Source organism: Mytilus edulis, chromosome 1 (assembly GCF_963676685.1).
Source record: "Mytilus edulis chromosome 1, xbMytEdul2.2, whole genome shotgun sequence".
Lineage (NCBI taxonomy): Eukaryota > Metazoa > Mollusca > Bivalvia > Mytilida > Mytilidae > Mytilus > Mytilus edulis.
In genome coordinates this window covers 35,126,811-35,144,531 of record NC_092344.1, presented here as the reverse complement: position 1 = coordinate 35,144,531, position 17,721 = coordinate 35,126,811, and the positions used below count along the sequence as shown (strand labels likewise).

The 17,721-nt window shown below is 33.7% G+C and overlaps 1 protein-coding gene across 1 annotated transcript; it reads right to left on the bottom strand.

The window, feature by feature from the left end:
- Positions 1-12,625: 12,625 nt before the first annotated feature.
- Positions 12,626-17,266, bottom strand: LOC139481810 (peptidyl-prolyl cis-trans isomerase Fkbp12-like). The gene is made up of 6 exons (XM_071265320.1): positions 17,109-17,266; positions 15,579-15,626; positions 14,576-14,665; positions 14,263-14,285; positions 13,623-13,696; positions 12,626-13,147 (listed from the first exon to the last, which is right to left on the bottom strand). The coding sequence occupies exons 1-6, from the start codon at positions 17,143-17,145 to the stop codon at positions 13,084-13,086; spliced, it is 336 nt and encodes a 111-aa protein (XP_071121421.1). The 5' UTR covers positions 17,146-17,266; the 3' UTR covers positions 12,626-13,083.
- Positions 17,267-17,721: the final 455 nt, after the last annotated feature.

Below are 17,721 nucleotides of genomic sequence, written 5' to 3'. Positions count from 1 at the left end.
CATTAAAACTTACGAATGGGTCGATTTAACGTCACAATTTGGAACTCTTGGTTCAATAACTTCCTAGTGAGCTGCAGCTCTTTATCAAATAAATCATGATAGGAAATACGAGCCCTGGAATATTACATCAACTGGAAGATATATACTCCGTATGCAGGCACTGCTGCAATGTTGCTTCATAGAAATGGAGAGTTCACAGTTGGGAAACTTTTTGTCGTATTTTTTTTGTTTTCAATCGACCCTCATTGTTAATTACAAGCTGACAGTGAAGATATGAGGCAGACTTAACTGTATTGGTGTATCCTTTATCTCTAGTTCAATGGAATAGATTCGTTCAACATTGTCAAAAACAATGTGCATTACTTAGTGAAAGAACATCATTTATATAGCGGAATGTAAAGTTAACATTTGCTTAGGGACTTTCCGTTTAGAATTTTCACGGAATTTATTATTTCCGTTATTCAAAATTAAAAAGGCTTCTACTAACTTCGTTTCCTTCTTCCGAGAAGTTCCTGTATGAAGTCAGCATCATTTGCATACGAAACTATTCGGCAGGAGGGGCACAGTTTGTTTTCATGGGAATGCATGTTGTTCGTCGGAAAACACGTCCTCCAAACTTAACAAATGTGTTGTCAATCATCAAATCGAGCATCTCGATAATGTTAGTTCCGAAAAATTGTTGTTTGAGTTAAAGTGATTTTCTACAAAGTATTATTTTTCCCTCCCTAAGGCAAGATACTATTATCTACGTTTGTCATACTTTTTTTATGAAACAAAGCAGTAGCAAGGATTAAGAGTAGAATATTGTATGTTCTCTTAAAGATCTTTTGATTTTTTTAGTATCCATATCTAATTCACGCCACCTATAGAATCGGTATTTTCACAATAGCTTTGAAGTCCGACATTGATTGTTGATAACCTGGATGTTGATAGCAAGACCCAGCAATATACCGTTGTCTGTAAGGACACTTATGTACGTAGTTTAGGTATCCAATACAGTGATTGACGATCCTGTTTTGCATCATTGGTCGAAATTCTAAAGGAACATACAACAAATCTACAATTATCCAGGGTTTCCTCTTGAATAAGTGTCTAAGGGTATATGATGAGTTTCAAAGTAAATTGGCAATACTAAAATGTGTAAATAAAGTTCCCTTAATTATGTCAACCAAACCGAAACTCAAATTCCAAATGCAACTTATCATAATAACACTTCAAAGTAAAGTCTACTTTAATAAGAAGAATAATAAATAAAAATGACAGTAGTGTACCGCAATTCATACAGTAGTCGTGCAATAGTCAGACGTCGATTTAGCGAAAACAAATTTGGGTTACTAACTAAAACAGAGGAAATTTGATAAAAACTGCCATTTTTTTTTGACTTGGTACAAGACATTTTTAGATAGTGACGGGTTGAACCTGATTGTATGGCTAGCAAAACCTTAATTATCAATCTTTAAAATACCTATAAAGTAAACACTACGTAACAGGAATACAGTACATATAAATGAATGAACCCTCATGACAAAGAAATACATAAAGAAATAGTGCAAATAAACTCATCAAAGATACCAGGATTCAAATTTTATATTTACGCAAGACGTGCGTTTCGTGTACTACTTCCGAATATAAAACATCGTTAACAAGAACAAAACTCATAGAATGTGATCTGTAACTCAAATTTATACAATCATGAACAAAAGAAAGGGTCGTTTTCAGCAAAGAATCAATAGAGTAGACAATTGTAATTTTGAATATTTTTTTCCTTGATTTTAATTAATGATTATTTATTTATAACCACTGGGTCGATGACGCTGCTGGTGGACGTTTCTCTCAGAAGATAGCCCAGTAGTCAGCTTTTCTGTGTTGACAAAATGATCATTGATGGCCATAATTATAAATTATCTCTTTTACCTAACATTTAATTTTTATAAATTTATTGTTTTACCAAACACTTAATTTTAAAGAATTGACTTTTTTTTACCAAACATTCAATGAGGTCTTTCCACTATTTTGTGGAAGGACCTATTGTTTTTGTTCTGATTTTTTATTTTCTTCTTCCGCCTGTTACTTGCACTGTTTTTTGGTTTCGCAAGATATTACTTAGATGTTTTGCATATGATATATCGAACAGTTATTGAGCCTTTTATACTCACTCTGTTTAGTCGAAGACTTTTAATTGTAAGAGTTATCTCCCCAAACACTGTTTTCTTTGTGGTGAGATCACATCCATAACTGTAAAAGAAAGAAACAAATTTATTTTACAAAATTGCTCCTTATATCCTCAGGATGTTTTGTCCAATTTTGACGGAAGCGAAACGAAGACTCCGAATGAGAGTTATTTCCAATAATGCATTTGAAATAAGTGATATGCATTTGTAACTGGTAAACCATAAGTCATAGAGTCCTAAGTTCTGTTGATTTGAGCAGTGGCGGATCCAGAGGGGGAGTAGAGGGCGTACGCCCCCCCCCCCCCCCCCCCCCCCCCTCTCCCTTTTGCTTGGACTTTTTTTTAAGGATTAATCAGACTAGACTTCGTGAACATTGCCATTTCCCGTGTGTTTAATTTTTATGCGAACTTTAAAAACTTCGTCCCCCCTTTCAAAAATCCAGGATCCACCCCTGGATTTGAGGTCCTTGGTCCATAGAATACAAAACTAGGTCAAGTTATCAAAGGTACCAGGATTATAATTTAGTACGCCATGCAAAACTTATAAAAACATCATTATAAACATAAATTGTAAAATGTTAAGCAAAATATATTAAAATGATTACCCCAATTTTTTAAAATGTTAGACAAAATATATTTAAATGTTAAACACAATATCTCAAAATAACATGCTTCACATCTGTTTTTACCACAATATCCACATTAAAAAATAACTTTTCCTTCACATATCGAATCAGATTAAACGACACGCCTAAGAAAAATAAAGTGTTCAGTAAAAACATCTGAACGTACCCCCCAAAAAGGGAATTAGCAACCTCGAACTGGTTCCAACAAGATACCATGTTTTGTCGCCAGGTGATTTCCTTTTTCAAACTTTTTGTGAACAATTGCCATTATGTTTGGTTTTTTTTTCGGGTTTCCCTTTCCTTTTTTACCCTGCTATGAGAATATTACACCATATGCCAGCTTCCTCTAAAAGTTTGTTCTATTTGTCAATCCTTAGTTCTGCATATTTTACCATACATTTAGAAGCGTTTATTTTATTATTAATTTTGAAGTCTTCAACTTTATCTCGAAACGGTTAACCCTGTGCAAAATTATTTCATCTGACAAGGAATATGAAAGAAAAAAATGATAATTTGTCTATATTGATTTCTTTTATCAAACAAAGGATTCTTGAATTATTGACAATCCCTGAAATCACGGTGGGTATGGTTGTCCTGCGAGAGAACATTCTGTGCTGGTGATTCGGTCCTGACGGGTGCTGGTGATCAATGAAAAAATGTAAACAAAGACGAAAATGATGATTTTTTACATTTTCACTCATAAAAAATGGGAGAAAACAGTTGATATTTTTCAATTTTTTTTCTTATGGGTTCATATATAAACCATTAAAAAGTTTACCATCTACACTGTTTCAGTAAGCGTAACACAAAAATGCTCATTTTCAGAAAATCTAGAACTGAAAAAATAAAACAAAAATGCTCATAGAGTCCGCTTTCTATACCGCAATCCACACGACAAAACTATTTTGTGAAAAAACATTGCAATTTATTAAAATTTAGCATTTTCTCAATTTATTCATGTCCTGATACTGTGCTGGTGGGTCCTGTCATTGTGCTGGTGGGTCCTGATATGGTGCTGGTGATTTTGGATAAGAAGTTGGTCATATTTGAAACAAATGATACAAAATCAATAAAATTGGGCAGATAATTGTTGTCAATAGGATCTATGACTCCTATTTTAGCTCTTGTGCATCCATTTGGCTGTTTAATATGTGTTTTCAAATGATCGTAACTTGTATTACATAATTACATAAAAGGGCAGCATCTTTCGTCAATGTAAGATAACAATATATTGTATCTAAAATAAGAATAGTGTTATTTAAAAGATATTAAATACCCCTTACATTGATGCTTCAACAATGATCAAAGCCCATGCCGCATAGACATGTTTGTAAGCGCTCCGCATACCCCTCCCCATTTCCACCCAACCAACCCTCCTCATTTCCTCCTTCATTGTTACAGTGGTGTACCAACACAACAATTTATCACATAAAATAATAACACAAAGACACAAATTATTGAACAACGAATGCTCGCAGGTACTGAAAGCTAGTTCAAAGCCGCATTTTCAACTAATAGATAAACCATGTTCTCATATACAAAAATCCTAATCGTGTCGATTAAAAAAGTCTCAAAACTTAAGTTCACATTTTAATGTTTGATGAAGCAGAACTTTAAAAGTGTGCAGTGAATCTTGTGCTCACAATGTTCAGTTATTTTCATAATTATATTTACATAAGACTTATAAAGGAATTAAGAAGGTACCAAGAAATATTTTACAGTTCAATTTAATGATCATGAATGGTACGGAAGTTTACATAGGACAAAAAGAAATTGATAGTATTTTTTGGCGAAAGACTTAAACGCTTCTTTGCATTATATAGTACAGCTCTTCTATAAAAGCATGCAACAAAAAACTTTGATTGACTTGCTTGCTATGTTTGCTTGGATGTTTTCAAACAATAGGTAGGTGGAGTTTCAATACATACTGGGATTTGATTTGACAAATATAAACTGACAGGAATTGAAGTTAATGTTTATTGTCCAAACAAATTCTAGTATATAGTAAACAGACTACTTACATGTCGTTTAAAAACATCCAAACAATCATAGCAAGCAATTTGATCAATAGTTTGCTTTGCATATATTTATAGAAGAGCTGTAAATTCTAAAAAAAAAAATTCTTGTTGTCGTAGATGGTTAAATCCTCAACAAAATCTCAATAACTTTGTTGGAACGAATAAAGGTTTTAAATCAAATTTTCGTGGACTTTTTAGCTTCCACCCTGACGAGGCATGTTAGCTGTTCGTATGCTGTTGCACCTGACGCACGGAAACTTTCACATTTTCATCTTCTTTTCTGAAATATTTTACCCAGCTCATACTTGACAGGATTGTTATCCTAGTAAAAAATGTAACCAATGAATTGAACTCAAGTTAAAAATTCCACAATACTATATAATTCATTTTATGTGTCAATTTGTTCGAAAAAAGTCGAAAAGAAGAGAGTTTTTTTAATGTCATGATTATCTGTCGCTTTCTAGATCTATGCTTAGCATTTATATCAGATGACATGGACTCCTCACCCTGGTGACCCTGCTGTCTTTCATAACTTTATCCGTATACATATATTAATAGATAAACAAAAGGCTGCAACTGGTATTTTTGGATTTAAAATGATTCGTTGTAACGAGAATATTTGTGGTGAATGGAAACTGTAGGGTCAAAATCTTAAATTGATTATAAATGTTGCTGGACCCAGTTTCGTTATCTGATCTGAATTTTCTGAAATGTGCAAGGTAGATAGACATTAGCCTTTTGATTTTTTTTACTCGGTAAGTTTTGCCCTAATTGATTGAACTATTGCAATATTAAAGCCGATTTCAATGAGTGTGTAGACAAAGGGAATATTTTTGGTTATCTTGCTTGCTGAACAGAAAAGTCACGGTTTAGCTAACAAGCAAGCTAACCAAAGATATTACCTTTGCCTACATACTCAATGGAATCGGCTGTAACTAAAAACTCGAATACATTTTAACAGACAGTGGTCATGTTTGTTGATGAATAATGTTTTTCCTAGATTCACTCTTGAAAAATCATTTGGTAACATTTGGTCAAGTAATTTCAGAAAAGATCTTTTTGTAATTGAGGACGCCAAGACAATACATGAACCTCACACAACCCCTCGACACATGTGAGCTTATATATGATCTTATAGCGATTCGGGTTGATAACCAGTTGAAATTAAGCCAGTTTTTTGTGTGTGTAGATTTGTATTGTTTTATAAAAAAGAAGATGCGGTATGATTGTAAATGAGACAAATATCCACAAAAGACCATAATGACACAGACATTAACAACTATAGGTCACCGTACGGCCTGCAACAATGAGCAAAGCCCATACCGCATAGTCAGCTATAAAAGGCCCCGATAAGACCCTGTAAAACAATTCAAACGAGAAAACTAACGGCCTTATTTATGTAAAAAAAAAAAAAATCTATATATTTTTGCTCTCCATTTTTATTTTATGAGTTATTGTTGAAGGTCGTACGATGACGTATGGTTGTTAACACATACTTCCTTTGGTTTTTTATGGAAATTTGTCCATTGACAACAAACATACACATCATCTACTTTATATAAGTATTGTAAAAATTACAACGTATTTTGGTGATATTGCAAAATGATCGTAATCCCGAAAATCGTAAACATATTTTCTTATCTTTTCAAAGGGGGCAAGAAGGGTTCCATTAACAGGCCAATAAATAAGATTACAGTTAATTTTAACAAAAAATAAAAAAATAGGGGTATTTTTTCTCTCATAATAACAGTAAACAGATTCACAACAATGTCAATTTCAAGAAAGCAGACAACAGTTAATTAGTCAATAACAGTACAGCATCAATGATCTTGAATATATGCCACTTTTAACTAAAATATAAAGGCACAGAACCAGGACATAGGAGCACAGAACCAGGACCGTTTTTCTTATCACCAGCACCGCGTCAGGACAATTCCGTTTAACGAACTTGCACGACTTTTGCAATGTAATATTGTTGTAATATACTTACGGGAGGGATTGTACCTGATATTCATATGATGAAGACATAACCTTTCAATCAGTTTAATTGAGGTCTGGAGCTGGCATGTCAGTTAACTGCTAGTAGTCTGTTGTTATTTATGTATTATTGTCATTTTATTTATTTTCTTTTGTTACATCTTTTGACATCAGACTCGGACTTCTCTTGAACTGAATTTTAATGTGCGTATTGTTATTCTTTTACTTTTCTACATTGGCTAGAGGTATAGGGGAGGGTTGAGATCTCATAAACATGTTTAACCCCGCCGCAATTTTGCGCCTGTCCCAAGTCAGGAGCCTCTCGCCTTTGTTAGTCTTGTATGATTTTAAATTTTAGTTTCTTGTGTATAATTCGGAGTTTAGTATGACGTCCATTATCACTGTACTATTATGCATATTTTAGGGGCCAGCTGAAGGACACCTACGGGTGCGGGAATTCTCGCTACATTGAAGACCCATTGGTTGCCTTCGGCTGTTGTTTGCTCTATGGTCGGGTGGTTGTCGCTTTGACATATTCACCATTTCCTTTCTCAATTTTATTTGTATGGTACTAATGACGCATCAGAGATCATCAGAGAAAAATTAAGCAACAAAACAGTTGTTTTATTGCCGTTCTGATACAGTGTAAACAAACCCACCAGCACAGAAACAGGACCCACCAGCACCTGACAGGACCACATCACCAGCACAGAACGTTCTCTCGCAGGACAACCATACCCACCGTGGAAATCATATTAGGGAATTTGTAGAATAATTATTAAAATGTTCAGTGATTATGTAAAATCACTGGTCATTTTCAGGGATTATATGTAATTACTAATGATTTTAGTGATTCTGCATTTACCCTGAAAAATATTATACAAATTCACTGAAACATATATATATATATATATATATGTGTGTAAGACTCAGATCGACGTCCGGTCTCTAATCGACGTCCGTTCCTCAAATCGACGTCCAAATGAGACGTCATAATAAAAAAGCATTCCATTTTATGCCTTTCTAATCGACGTCCATGTCTTGGCATTCTCTAATCGTCGTCCGATTTTGAGCCTTTCTAATAAACGTCCGTTTTGGACACAAAATACAAAACTGAACTGAACAGCCCGTGTTTATCTTTTAAATTAAAAAGTTATGTTTTTCTATCGAAAGGAAAAATATGTCCACAAATCCGTATTTTGATGAAATATCCAAAATTTGAACCTCAATTTACTTAAAAAGTAGCACATGAAGGTATATTTTTTATAACATATTTTATTTAATCAGGTAAAAAATAGCCTACATGCAAATTTTCCTCAAAATCAAATATGAGATCAAAACTGTATCGTATGCCCTTAAAAAGAAATGTGTGTGTGGTTTTTTTTTTAATTTGTTACATACTACACTAAATATGTAAACAGGTTGTGATATCAATTTTTAAATTTAATAGATTGGTATGATTTCCAGAGGGACAACTATACACCAGAGTTCAAATAAAATGGATGTGAGCAAATTGAATTATAAACCATACGGCTTTCAACAATGATAAAAACCCATAACGCAAAGGCTATAAAAGGCCACAACATAAAAAATGTAAACAATTCAATTAAGAAACTTAACGGTCTTATTTATAATAAAAAACAATTCCGAAAAAAAATTATAACAGACATAAACCATCGAAAACCAATGCACTGCAGGCCCATACATAATATGTTGGGGTTAAACATGTGCGTGAGCACTTAACCTAGAACAGTGGTGTAACCGCACAAGATAAAAACATTATGCCGATGTCTTGCGTTCACGTGTGTAAAACTTTGTTGAAAAAAAACTTACAGAGTCCGAATTATAATACTCTCAAAACAATTGGCTGTGCTTTTTTATTTTGTTTATTCATGAAAACTGAATAAAGCTCCTAGATGTCGTTTGGTTTTCTTTGTCGTCAGGTTGCTTACTCATTTCATACACTTACATGCAGTCACATTGGACGTCGATTAGAGAATCAAAATATTGGACGTCGATTTAAGAATGTGACGTCAGATTTGGACGTCGATTTAAGGAACGGACATCGATTTGAGGAATGGACGTCGATTAGAGGCCGGACGTCGATTTGAGTCTAACATATAAGTACGTCTGAGTCAGTGACAACTCTATAACAGATTTATCTATCGGATCACCAGCAATGATGGTGATACATGGCTGTGTACAATATATATATATATGAGAGCCCAGGTGGTCGTGTGGTCTAGCGGGACGGCTGCAGTGCAGGCGATTTGGTGTCACGATATCACAGTAGCATGGGTTCGAATCCCGGCGAGGGAAGAACCAAAAATTTCGCGAAAGCAATATATAACTCGTCTAAACATCAACCCAACAATGTTAGATCTGTAAATTTGCTTTCGCAAATATTTGGTTCTTCCCTCGCCGGGATTCGAACCCATGCTACTGTGATATCGTGACACCAAATCGCCTGCACTGCAGCCGTCCCGCTAGACCACACGACCACCTGGGCTCTCGTATATATATATATAGCTACTTTATTTTCCCGGAACTTGAGCTCTAAATAGTAGTATTCTGAGTGCATCTTCGACAATGACTCTTCTCCAACATCACACTTGTAAAATATAATTCACGACTAAAATCATGTTGTTGGATCAAATTTATTTCCAATAGCTTCGACCAAGTTGGCTTATTTGTACATCTGGTGTCTGGTCATTTCTTCCTATTGATAATGTTTATCTGATCTAAAAATAGTTGTCAAGATGAGTAAAACCATATGCTCAGCAGGGCGAAGCTTTATACGATCGCAGAGGTCGAACCTTGAACAGTTGGAGCAAGTATGGACACAACATTTAAGCTTGATACAGCTCTGAATTTTGATTCTGATTAAATAGTTGACACAACATAGGTTTCTGACACAAAATGAATGTGATCTAATGAACTTAAAAAAAAATTGTTTACCTATTATGGTCAAATATCCAAAATCTAAATACATTTAGATTGATTTAGCATATCAAAGAATCCCAAGCATTCAATTTTAATGAAAAACATAGTTTGATTTTGGACCCTTTTGACCTCAATGTGGACCAAATTAATAACAGGGCCTCAAAATAAAAAATCTAAATACATGGTTAGAGTTAGCATATCAAAGAACCCCATACATTCATTTTTTGTTGAAATTAAACAAAGTTAAAATTTTGGACCCCAATTTTGACCAACTTGAAAACTGGGCCCATAATAAAAAATCTGAATACATGTTTAGATTCAGGAAATCAAAGAACCCCAAGAATTCAATTTTTGTTAACATCAAACAAAATTAAATTTTAGACCCTTTCGACCTTAATGTAGACCAATTTGAAAACGGGACCAAAAACTCAAAATCTGAAAACACAGTTATATTCAGCATATAAAAGAACCCCAATAATTCGATTTTTGATGAAAACGAAGTTATATTTTTGACCTCAATGTAGATCAATTTGATAACAGGGCCCAAAAATCAAAAATATAAATATATGGTTAGATTTAGCATATCAAAGAACCCCAAATATTCAATTTTGTTGAAGTCAAAAAAAGTTTGATTTTGGACCCCAATCGGGACCAACTTGAAAACTGGGCCCATAATCAAAAATCAAAATACATGGTTATATTCGGCATATCAAAGAACCTCATTAATTCAATTTTTGATGACATAAAGTTTAATTTTGGACCCTTTGGACCTCATGTGGACCAAATTTCAAAAAGTTTATACACGGTTAGATTCAGCATATTTAAGAAGTTAACCCAATAATTCAAGAAGAAAGCCCCATTGAAATTGGGTCAAGAAATAAGCAATGTATACAAAGTATTAGAAAAGTATTGTTTTGGACCCAAATTCCTAAACAGTTTGGGCCATAACCCCCAAAATGAATCCCAACCTTCCTTTTTTGGAATGGAACCTTGTGTTACAATTGCAGAGAGATCCATACAATTACACACAAGTTATTGTCTGGAAACTAGAAAACTATTATTTGGGCCCCTTGTTCCTTGTTGGAACCCAGTGATATTGTTGGCTTTTTTCAAAACAACCTCTACCCTTTTTTATTGGGAAAATATGCGTCATTTTTATCAAATTGGGAAATTTATAATAAACCATGATTTTACTGGAACTTCAATTGTAGACCTCTTTTAAGAGGTAAACCCTCATTTGAATTAAGACACCTTATTGTCAGTGATGATACATGAATAGACCCTCAAATCTGTATATATAGTCATTTTAGGCATGAAAAATGTTTAATTGAGTGTATTTCAGTTTGTATTCATGCACAATTACTACTGAGACCGCACTGTTTGGGAAAAAAGTGGTCTTTTTGGGAATAATTTTAAGCATTTTTTTTTTTAATTGCAGTGGCGGATCCAGAAATTTTCATAAGTGGGGGCCCACTGACTGACCTAAGAGGGGGCCCGCTCAAGTCACTCTTTAGTGATTTCCTATATAAGCAACCAAATTGTTTCCCAAAAAAGGGGGGCCTGAGCCCCCCCCCCCCTAAATCCGTCTCTGAATTGGGATTCTTCTCCAGGGGGAAGCCTTTATTCTCCTTTAATTTAAGGCAAACAATATCACAGGAACCATAACCCCTAAAACAATCACAACCTTTCTTTATTGGTTTCAAACCTTGTGGTTAAATTTCCACTTCAACTAGTTATTGTCCGGAAACTAAGTTTCTTCGGACGACGCTGACGACCAAACTCCCCGGCAGTTCCAGTTCAGATCCGCATACGGGCCCGAATACTACTCTACACTAAATGATGGAGTAAAGGAAAAAAGTTCCGGAACGGAAACGATCACTGTACGGAGTTTGGCTGACGACGACATGATTGATACCAATATACGCAAAATTGTTTTGCGGTCGTATAAAAATAATATTGAAAATCCTTGTTTTGAGATGTACATGGACAGTCTGTTCATTCTTGGACTATTATACTTAACAGTCCCAGGTTCATTTCAACATTCTCAAAATTGGTTTTTACGACCATGCTCTATTTGGATGGTTTTGTACTAGATGTACATGTCAAGACCAATATATTAACAACCTTGTTCATAAATTAAAATTGAAAATGAAGATGTTCCACTACTCAGACAAGTTATTCCCACAACTTGCAGACCAGTCTTTGCTCCTGCACTTTTTTGATCTGACCAGACAAACAAATGACATCAAACACACTACCACAGGAACAGAGGCAGTTTGTGGAGATCGGATTCTAGTTTGTTTAACCATGGAATTGAATGGAAACAACTGAGATTGGAAAAAGACATTGATTTTAGCTTTTTATCAATATGGTCAAAGACAAATAAGAAGTGAGAAAACTTGGATCAGAAAAACATTGGTTAGAGGTATAGGGGGAGGGTTGATATCTCACAAACATGTTTAACCCCGCCGCATGTTTGCGCCTGTCCCAAGTCAGGAGCCTCTGGCCTTTGTTAGTCTTGTATTATTTTAATTTTAGTTTCTTGTGTACAATTTGGATATTAGTATGGCGTTCATTATCACTGGACTAGTATATATTTGTTTAGGGGCCAGCTGAAGGACGCCTCCAGGTGGGGGAATTTCTTGCTCCATTGAAGACCTGTTGGTGACCCTCTGCTGTTGTGTTTATATTTGGTCGGGTTGTTGTCTCTTTGACACATACCCCATTTCCATTCTCAATTTTATTTATGTTCAATACTTTCGACTTATAAGAACATGTTTTAAAAGAATACAGGTAGCAATAGGAATTCCCATTGATTAACTACAAGTCTATTAATTAAATTGTTATTCCTTATCATGATACAACAATAACTTGATAGAAAAACAACAAAATCACCTTTGTTCTTTTTTTAATATGTATTGTATGATTAATGTATAAAACTACATGTACATCACAACATAATATCAAAATTTTAAAAAAGAGAGTATATTTTATACATTAAATAGATAAATTATGCCAAAAATTCTAAAAAAAGAAGAATGATTTTATTGTGATGACAAAAATGATCTTAAAAGTATTTGTTGACTGACAAACAGAATGCATATTATTAGCATTTTCAACCTGAGATGATACTGATACTCGAATCCTTAGTACAATTCTCTTTGCATAATAATGCCATACATATATAATACAAAAACTGACAGAAAATTTAAAATTCCAATGTTGTTTAACCGAGAATAGCAAAGATTGCACAAACATTGAACATGTCCCTTAAAATCCAAAATTTTGTATAAAAATCACTACACTTATTAAAGACTACATATAAAAAATCTTCATCTGTTGATTTGGCCTATTTGAAATCGATCAGTTCTACATCAAACTTCAGTACAGCATTTGGAGGTATAGTGGAATCAGTTAAGGAAAAATTGACAAAAGGTATCATCAATTCACTACTGTCCATAATGATTTAGACATAATATGCATAATAATAAAGTAAAACATGTTTATGCAACTGACCCTGGAATCAGCACTTCAAGCCTTGCTTCTACAACTATCGTGGAAAAATTGACAGACACTGTGTTGTTTATGATTGAACAACCATGGACCTCTACGAGACACATAAACTTGGTTTTCTATTATGGAATTTCTGATTGCTTTACAAAACCCACAAAAATTAGGATACCAATTTGTGTGGGTTCTTGGGAACAGGTAAACAAAAAATGGTTTTACACTTGTCATTTTTGGGACCCTTTATAGCTTGCTGTTTGGTGTGATCCAAGGCTTTGTGTTGAAGACTGTACTTTGACCTATAATGGTTTACTTTATGGAGAGTTGTTTCATTGGGACATCTTGTTATATCTATTATGATAAGTTAACTATAAAGGATATACTCCTGCAGCTCCTTTTTCTCCATAAGCATAGTCAGGTGAACAAGTCAGGATGGCCTTCTCTCCCTTACTCATCTGTAAATATACATGTACTTATGTCATGTCTAATTATGTCGTTCACATTTTATCAAGTTTTATCAACTGGATGGTAATTTTAATCATCATCATCATCATCATGTTTGACAAAGACAAAAACAGTAACACTTTTTGTTTTTTTTCTTTTTCTTAGGCAATAGTTATCTATTTTGCTTATGGATCTGCTGAAAATCTCGACACAAAATAAAAATAAATTAAATCTAAGTTTAATCTTTTTATTTTATACAGACAGAATGTAGTTTTGTTTTCATTTTGAAAGAGCATCATTTGTCAGCAGCTCATCCATTTCAAAGTTTTAAAGAGTCCAAAGGGGCTTAACTAGACAAGCGTCTAAATTTAAGAAAAAAAATTCAACTGCAAGTTCTTGTTTAAGAAGTTTTATCCTTAGATGATATTTTAAAAGTCTTTTTAGTTAACAGAAGTGCAAAACTATTCAATGTAAAAATAAAAAAGTTTGAATAAAAGGTAAGAGCGGCTCAAACATGTCAAATGACTCTTTAGTCTAGACTTGACGACTTGTGACAATAAAACAATATCATACAAACCTGAGCTACTCCTTCATCCCATCCTATAAAAATAAAAAGATAAAATTAGTCATTTTATTTAATAAACCAATGATCATTATTGTTTGTGATATTTGTTTAAGAAGTGTATCCTTTTTCATCCAGTAGGTGTGCTGTCTTAATCTCTATATATGGTTGTTTATGAAGAAATGAAAAAAAAATTGTAGGAAGCACTTACAAAAAAATAAAACAAATTGAATAACCACTATTGTAAATAAGGATATTGTAAAGGTTTGTTCCATTTTCCAGGGATCATAATTATGATTGTATAATAATTGTAGAATACACCCCTTACCTCTGATTACTTGTCCTGTTCCAATTCTGAACTCAAATGGCTTTCCTCTATCTCTTGATGAATCAAATTTCTTGCCATTAGTCAGTGTTCCTGTAATATTTATGTTTAAGTTTTACATTTGCATTTTTTTTTGTACAGAAAATAAAGTATATCCATTGCCAGGTCCTGAACACTTCGGAATAACACAATATCAATTTTGATTTTCACTTAACATTTTAGTTGAAATAGTTTCTAGCCAATAGCATTGCAGAATAAGATAAATAGTCTTTACTGAGATAACCTGAAACTAGCATAAATGTCTACAAATGTGATACATGTACATGTACCTCCTATTTTCCTTAAAATAACATTTACCAGTAAACTGGCCGCATATAAAATTGTGGTAAATATGGCGTTTTTTAAGTGATATAAACCAATTACTACAATGAAGTATACATATGAAATTTATGTTTTGATTATGAAATACTTTTAGACATTTTAAAACAGACACTATACAGCTGTAGTAAAACTATATACATTTTTAAATAGTAATCAGCATTTCCAGTGTTGCAGTTTCCTTTACTTGTCTATTTTCACAGTGATAAACATCCTTTAAAGCTTTTAGAAAGACAGCTGCCATTGTGATTTAATAGTGTCAAATTAATAATAAAACAAATTATCAAAAGACTGAGGTTTATAATGTATAATATGGAGTTGATTCTGACAAACTTTCATGAAATTCTGATTTAGGTTTCTGTTGAGAAGCATACATTTATATGTACTGAAATGTACATTTAAATGTGTATATATACATGTACATTGTAACAAAGTCCAAGTTATGCTGAAGTTCATTTGAATAAAGAAATGAAACAGAAGGTGCAAAAGTGAAATTTCTGGTAAAAATAAATTGAGGATCCCATATTTTGCATACAAAATCAAATTTATTTGACAACTTTCTGCTTCTGCTCTTCCCGAATGTACTCAGATATACTTGATAAAATAAGAGATAATAAAAGAGTATTACCTGTATAATGTACTTTTACTGTCTGTCCTTTCTTGGGGTAGTTTGTACCTAAAACAAAAAAAATAATAGATCTATTGTACATGTACAATGTATATGTTTTGGATGCTGGTTTGCAGGTACTACAGACAGCTGCAGTATATGTACAATGTACTTGCATATGCAATAGACAAAAAAAAAGATGCACCTAGGTATGCTGTTATGATTTTTTAAACCGTACTTTTTCACAAGAATGAAACATTTCATGCTATCATTGATCAATGTGTGACCAAAACTAGAAATAGTCTAATACTATAAGCAAAGCCATACAAAGCATACATCCTGCTCCCAAAGATTTGGATTTAAAAACAGACCATGATTTTATCTGTCATACAAATGATATGGATGAGTCAGAGTGACAGAAACTGCAATTCCAAATCTATGATAAACTGAATTGTAAAATTTATCAACATTTGACATTCACAATACCCTTTGTCAGAAATGGTTATTTTTGTTTATCGATAACTAAATCTTGTTTTTAATTCTTCCTTGTTAATAAAACTTCATATCCCTATTGTACTTGATGATATACAAGACATTGTGACACAGTGGCAGATCCAGGGGGCGTTCCGGGGGTTGGAACCCCCCCTTTTATTGGCCGATCAATGCATTTGAATGGGAGCATATAGTTGGAACCCCCCCCCCTTTTACTCTGGGTTGGGAACCCCCCCTTTTTTAAATGGCTGGATCCGCGCCTGGTGACAGTTTAAAACCATGGTTAATACTCTATAATAGTAATTAATGAAATTGAGAATTAATTCACACCTACATCTGGAAATACATCATGATCAGTTAAAAGATCTTCTAAGCTTATGTGTATGTTATTTAAATATTTGTGTTGAAATGTACCAATAAAACTTATGTCATTAAATACAGAGTTACAGTTCTTGATATTCTTTATAATGTAACCGGAGAGCACGTATCTACTCTACAAATTCATATCGTCACCACTGGGATTCAAACCCAGTCGTCTGCGTGACAGTCAGTGCGTTAACCCACTGAGCCAAAGAATCGATTCCCTAGCTCAGTTGATTAAGACTGGCTTTATATATGTTCTACTGAGGGGAAGCAACCCCACTACAATAACATAGTTATCTGTAGCTTTCTCATTTTTATGTACTAGTATTTTTTTACATTGGCAAGAATATGTTTAATGCCAATAATGGGTATGTTGAAGTGACAAGACTAGAGTTTTGGGGTGACTGTAATGGAACTGAAATTTCCTAAATAACCAAAGGGAGATAATCTTGATATCAATAAGTTTGTATATCCCGGAAGATCCAATAATTCACCACACGTTAAAGAGCACGCTGTTTGAGCATCTCAATTCACTGCTCGAACATTAAAGACCCCAAAATTATCACTGTGACCCCAATAAAATGAAAAGGAACCGGCAAGTCAAGGCCCACGTGCTCGAACAAAATTGTTGTACGTTTACACATCATTGTATGACTTGCGTAATTCAAATTGGATATTTTCACACATTAAATTTACCATCTCCAGGTGTTGTTACAGCAACTTCTACTCCCATTTTTGTACTGCTGTGCGGTCTATTCGTCCTAAAAATGTCGCTGCCACAGTTTAGTGATTCACTGGTATCCTATGCAGACCCCACGTGGTTTCTATTGGGATAAAACGCATTAAAAAACAATGTAACCAGGAACCAGTTAGTATAAAATGAATAAATGGAAGAGCCTGTATTTGCGGAAGCGCTTCATTCTAAAAATGTACGCACGGTCAACGCTTTTACAACCGTATAAAGTTGCAAAAAGAAGCATTCAATACTTATAATTACATTTTTTAGCTATGATCATGAAAACAGGAATTTTATATATTTTTTTATTTAATTCACCTGTGCACTTTATTGTTGGAACACGTGTTATCATGAATGAAAAGTTGTATTGAGCAATGCAACTGCTTACGGAATAACACGTGATGTGCAGTTAGCCAAACAGAATAAAGTATTATAATGAAACATACATCTAATGTAATTATTATCCTGTTATGTCTATCCTGTTACTATGGTTGCTATGGTTACAGTAACAGGGTGCAAAACAAATGAAATATTTCGTTGTTTGAACTCATCTTAAGGTTATAACGTCTTTGT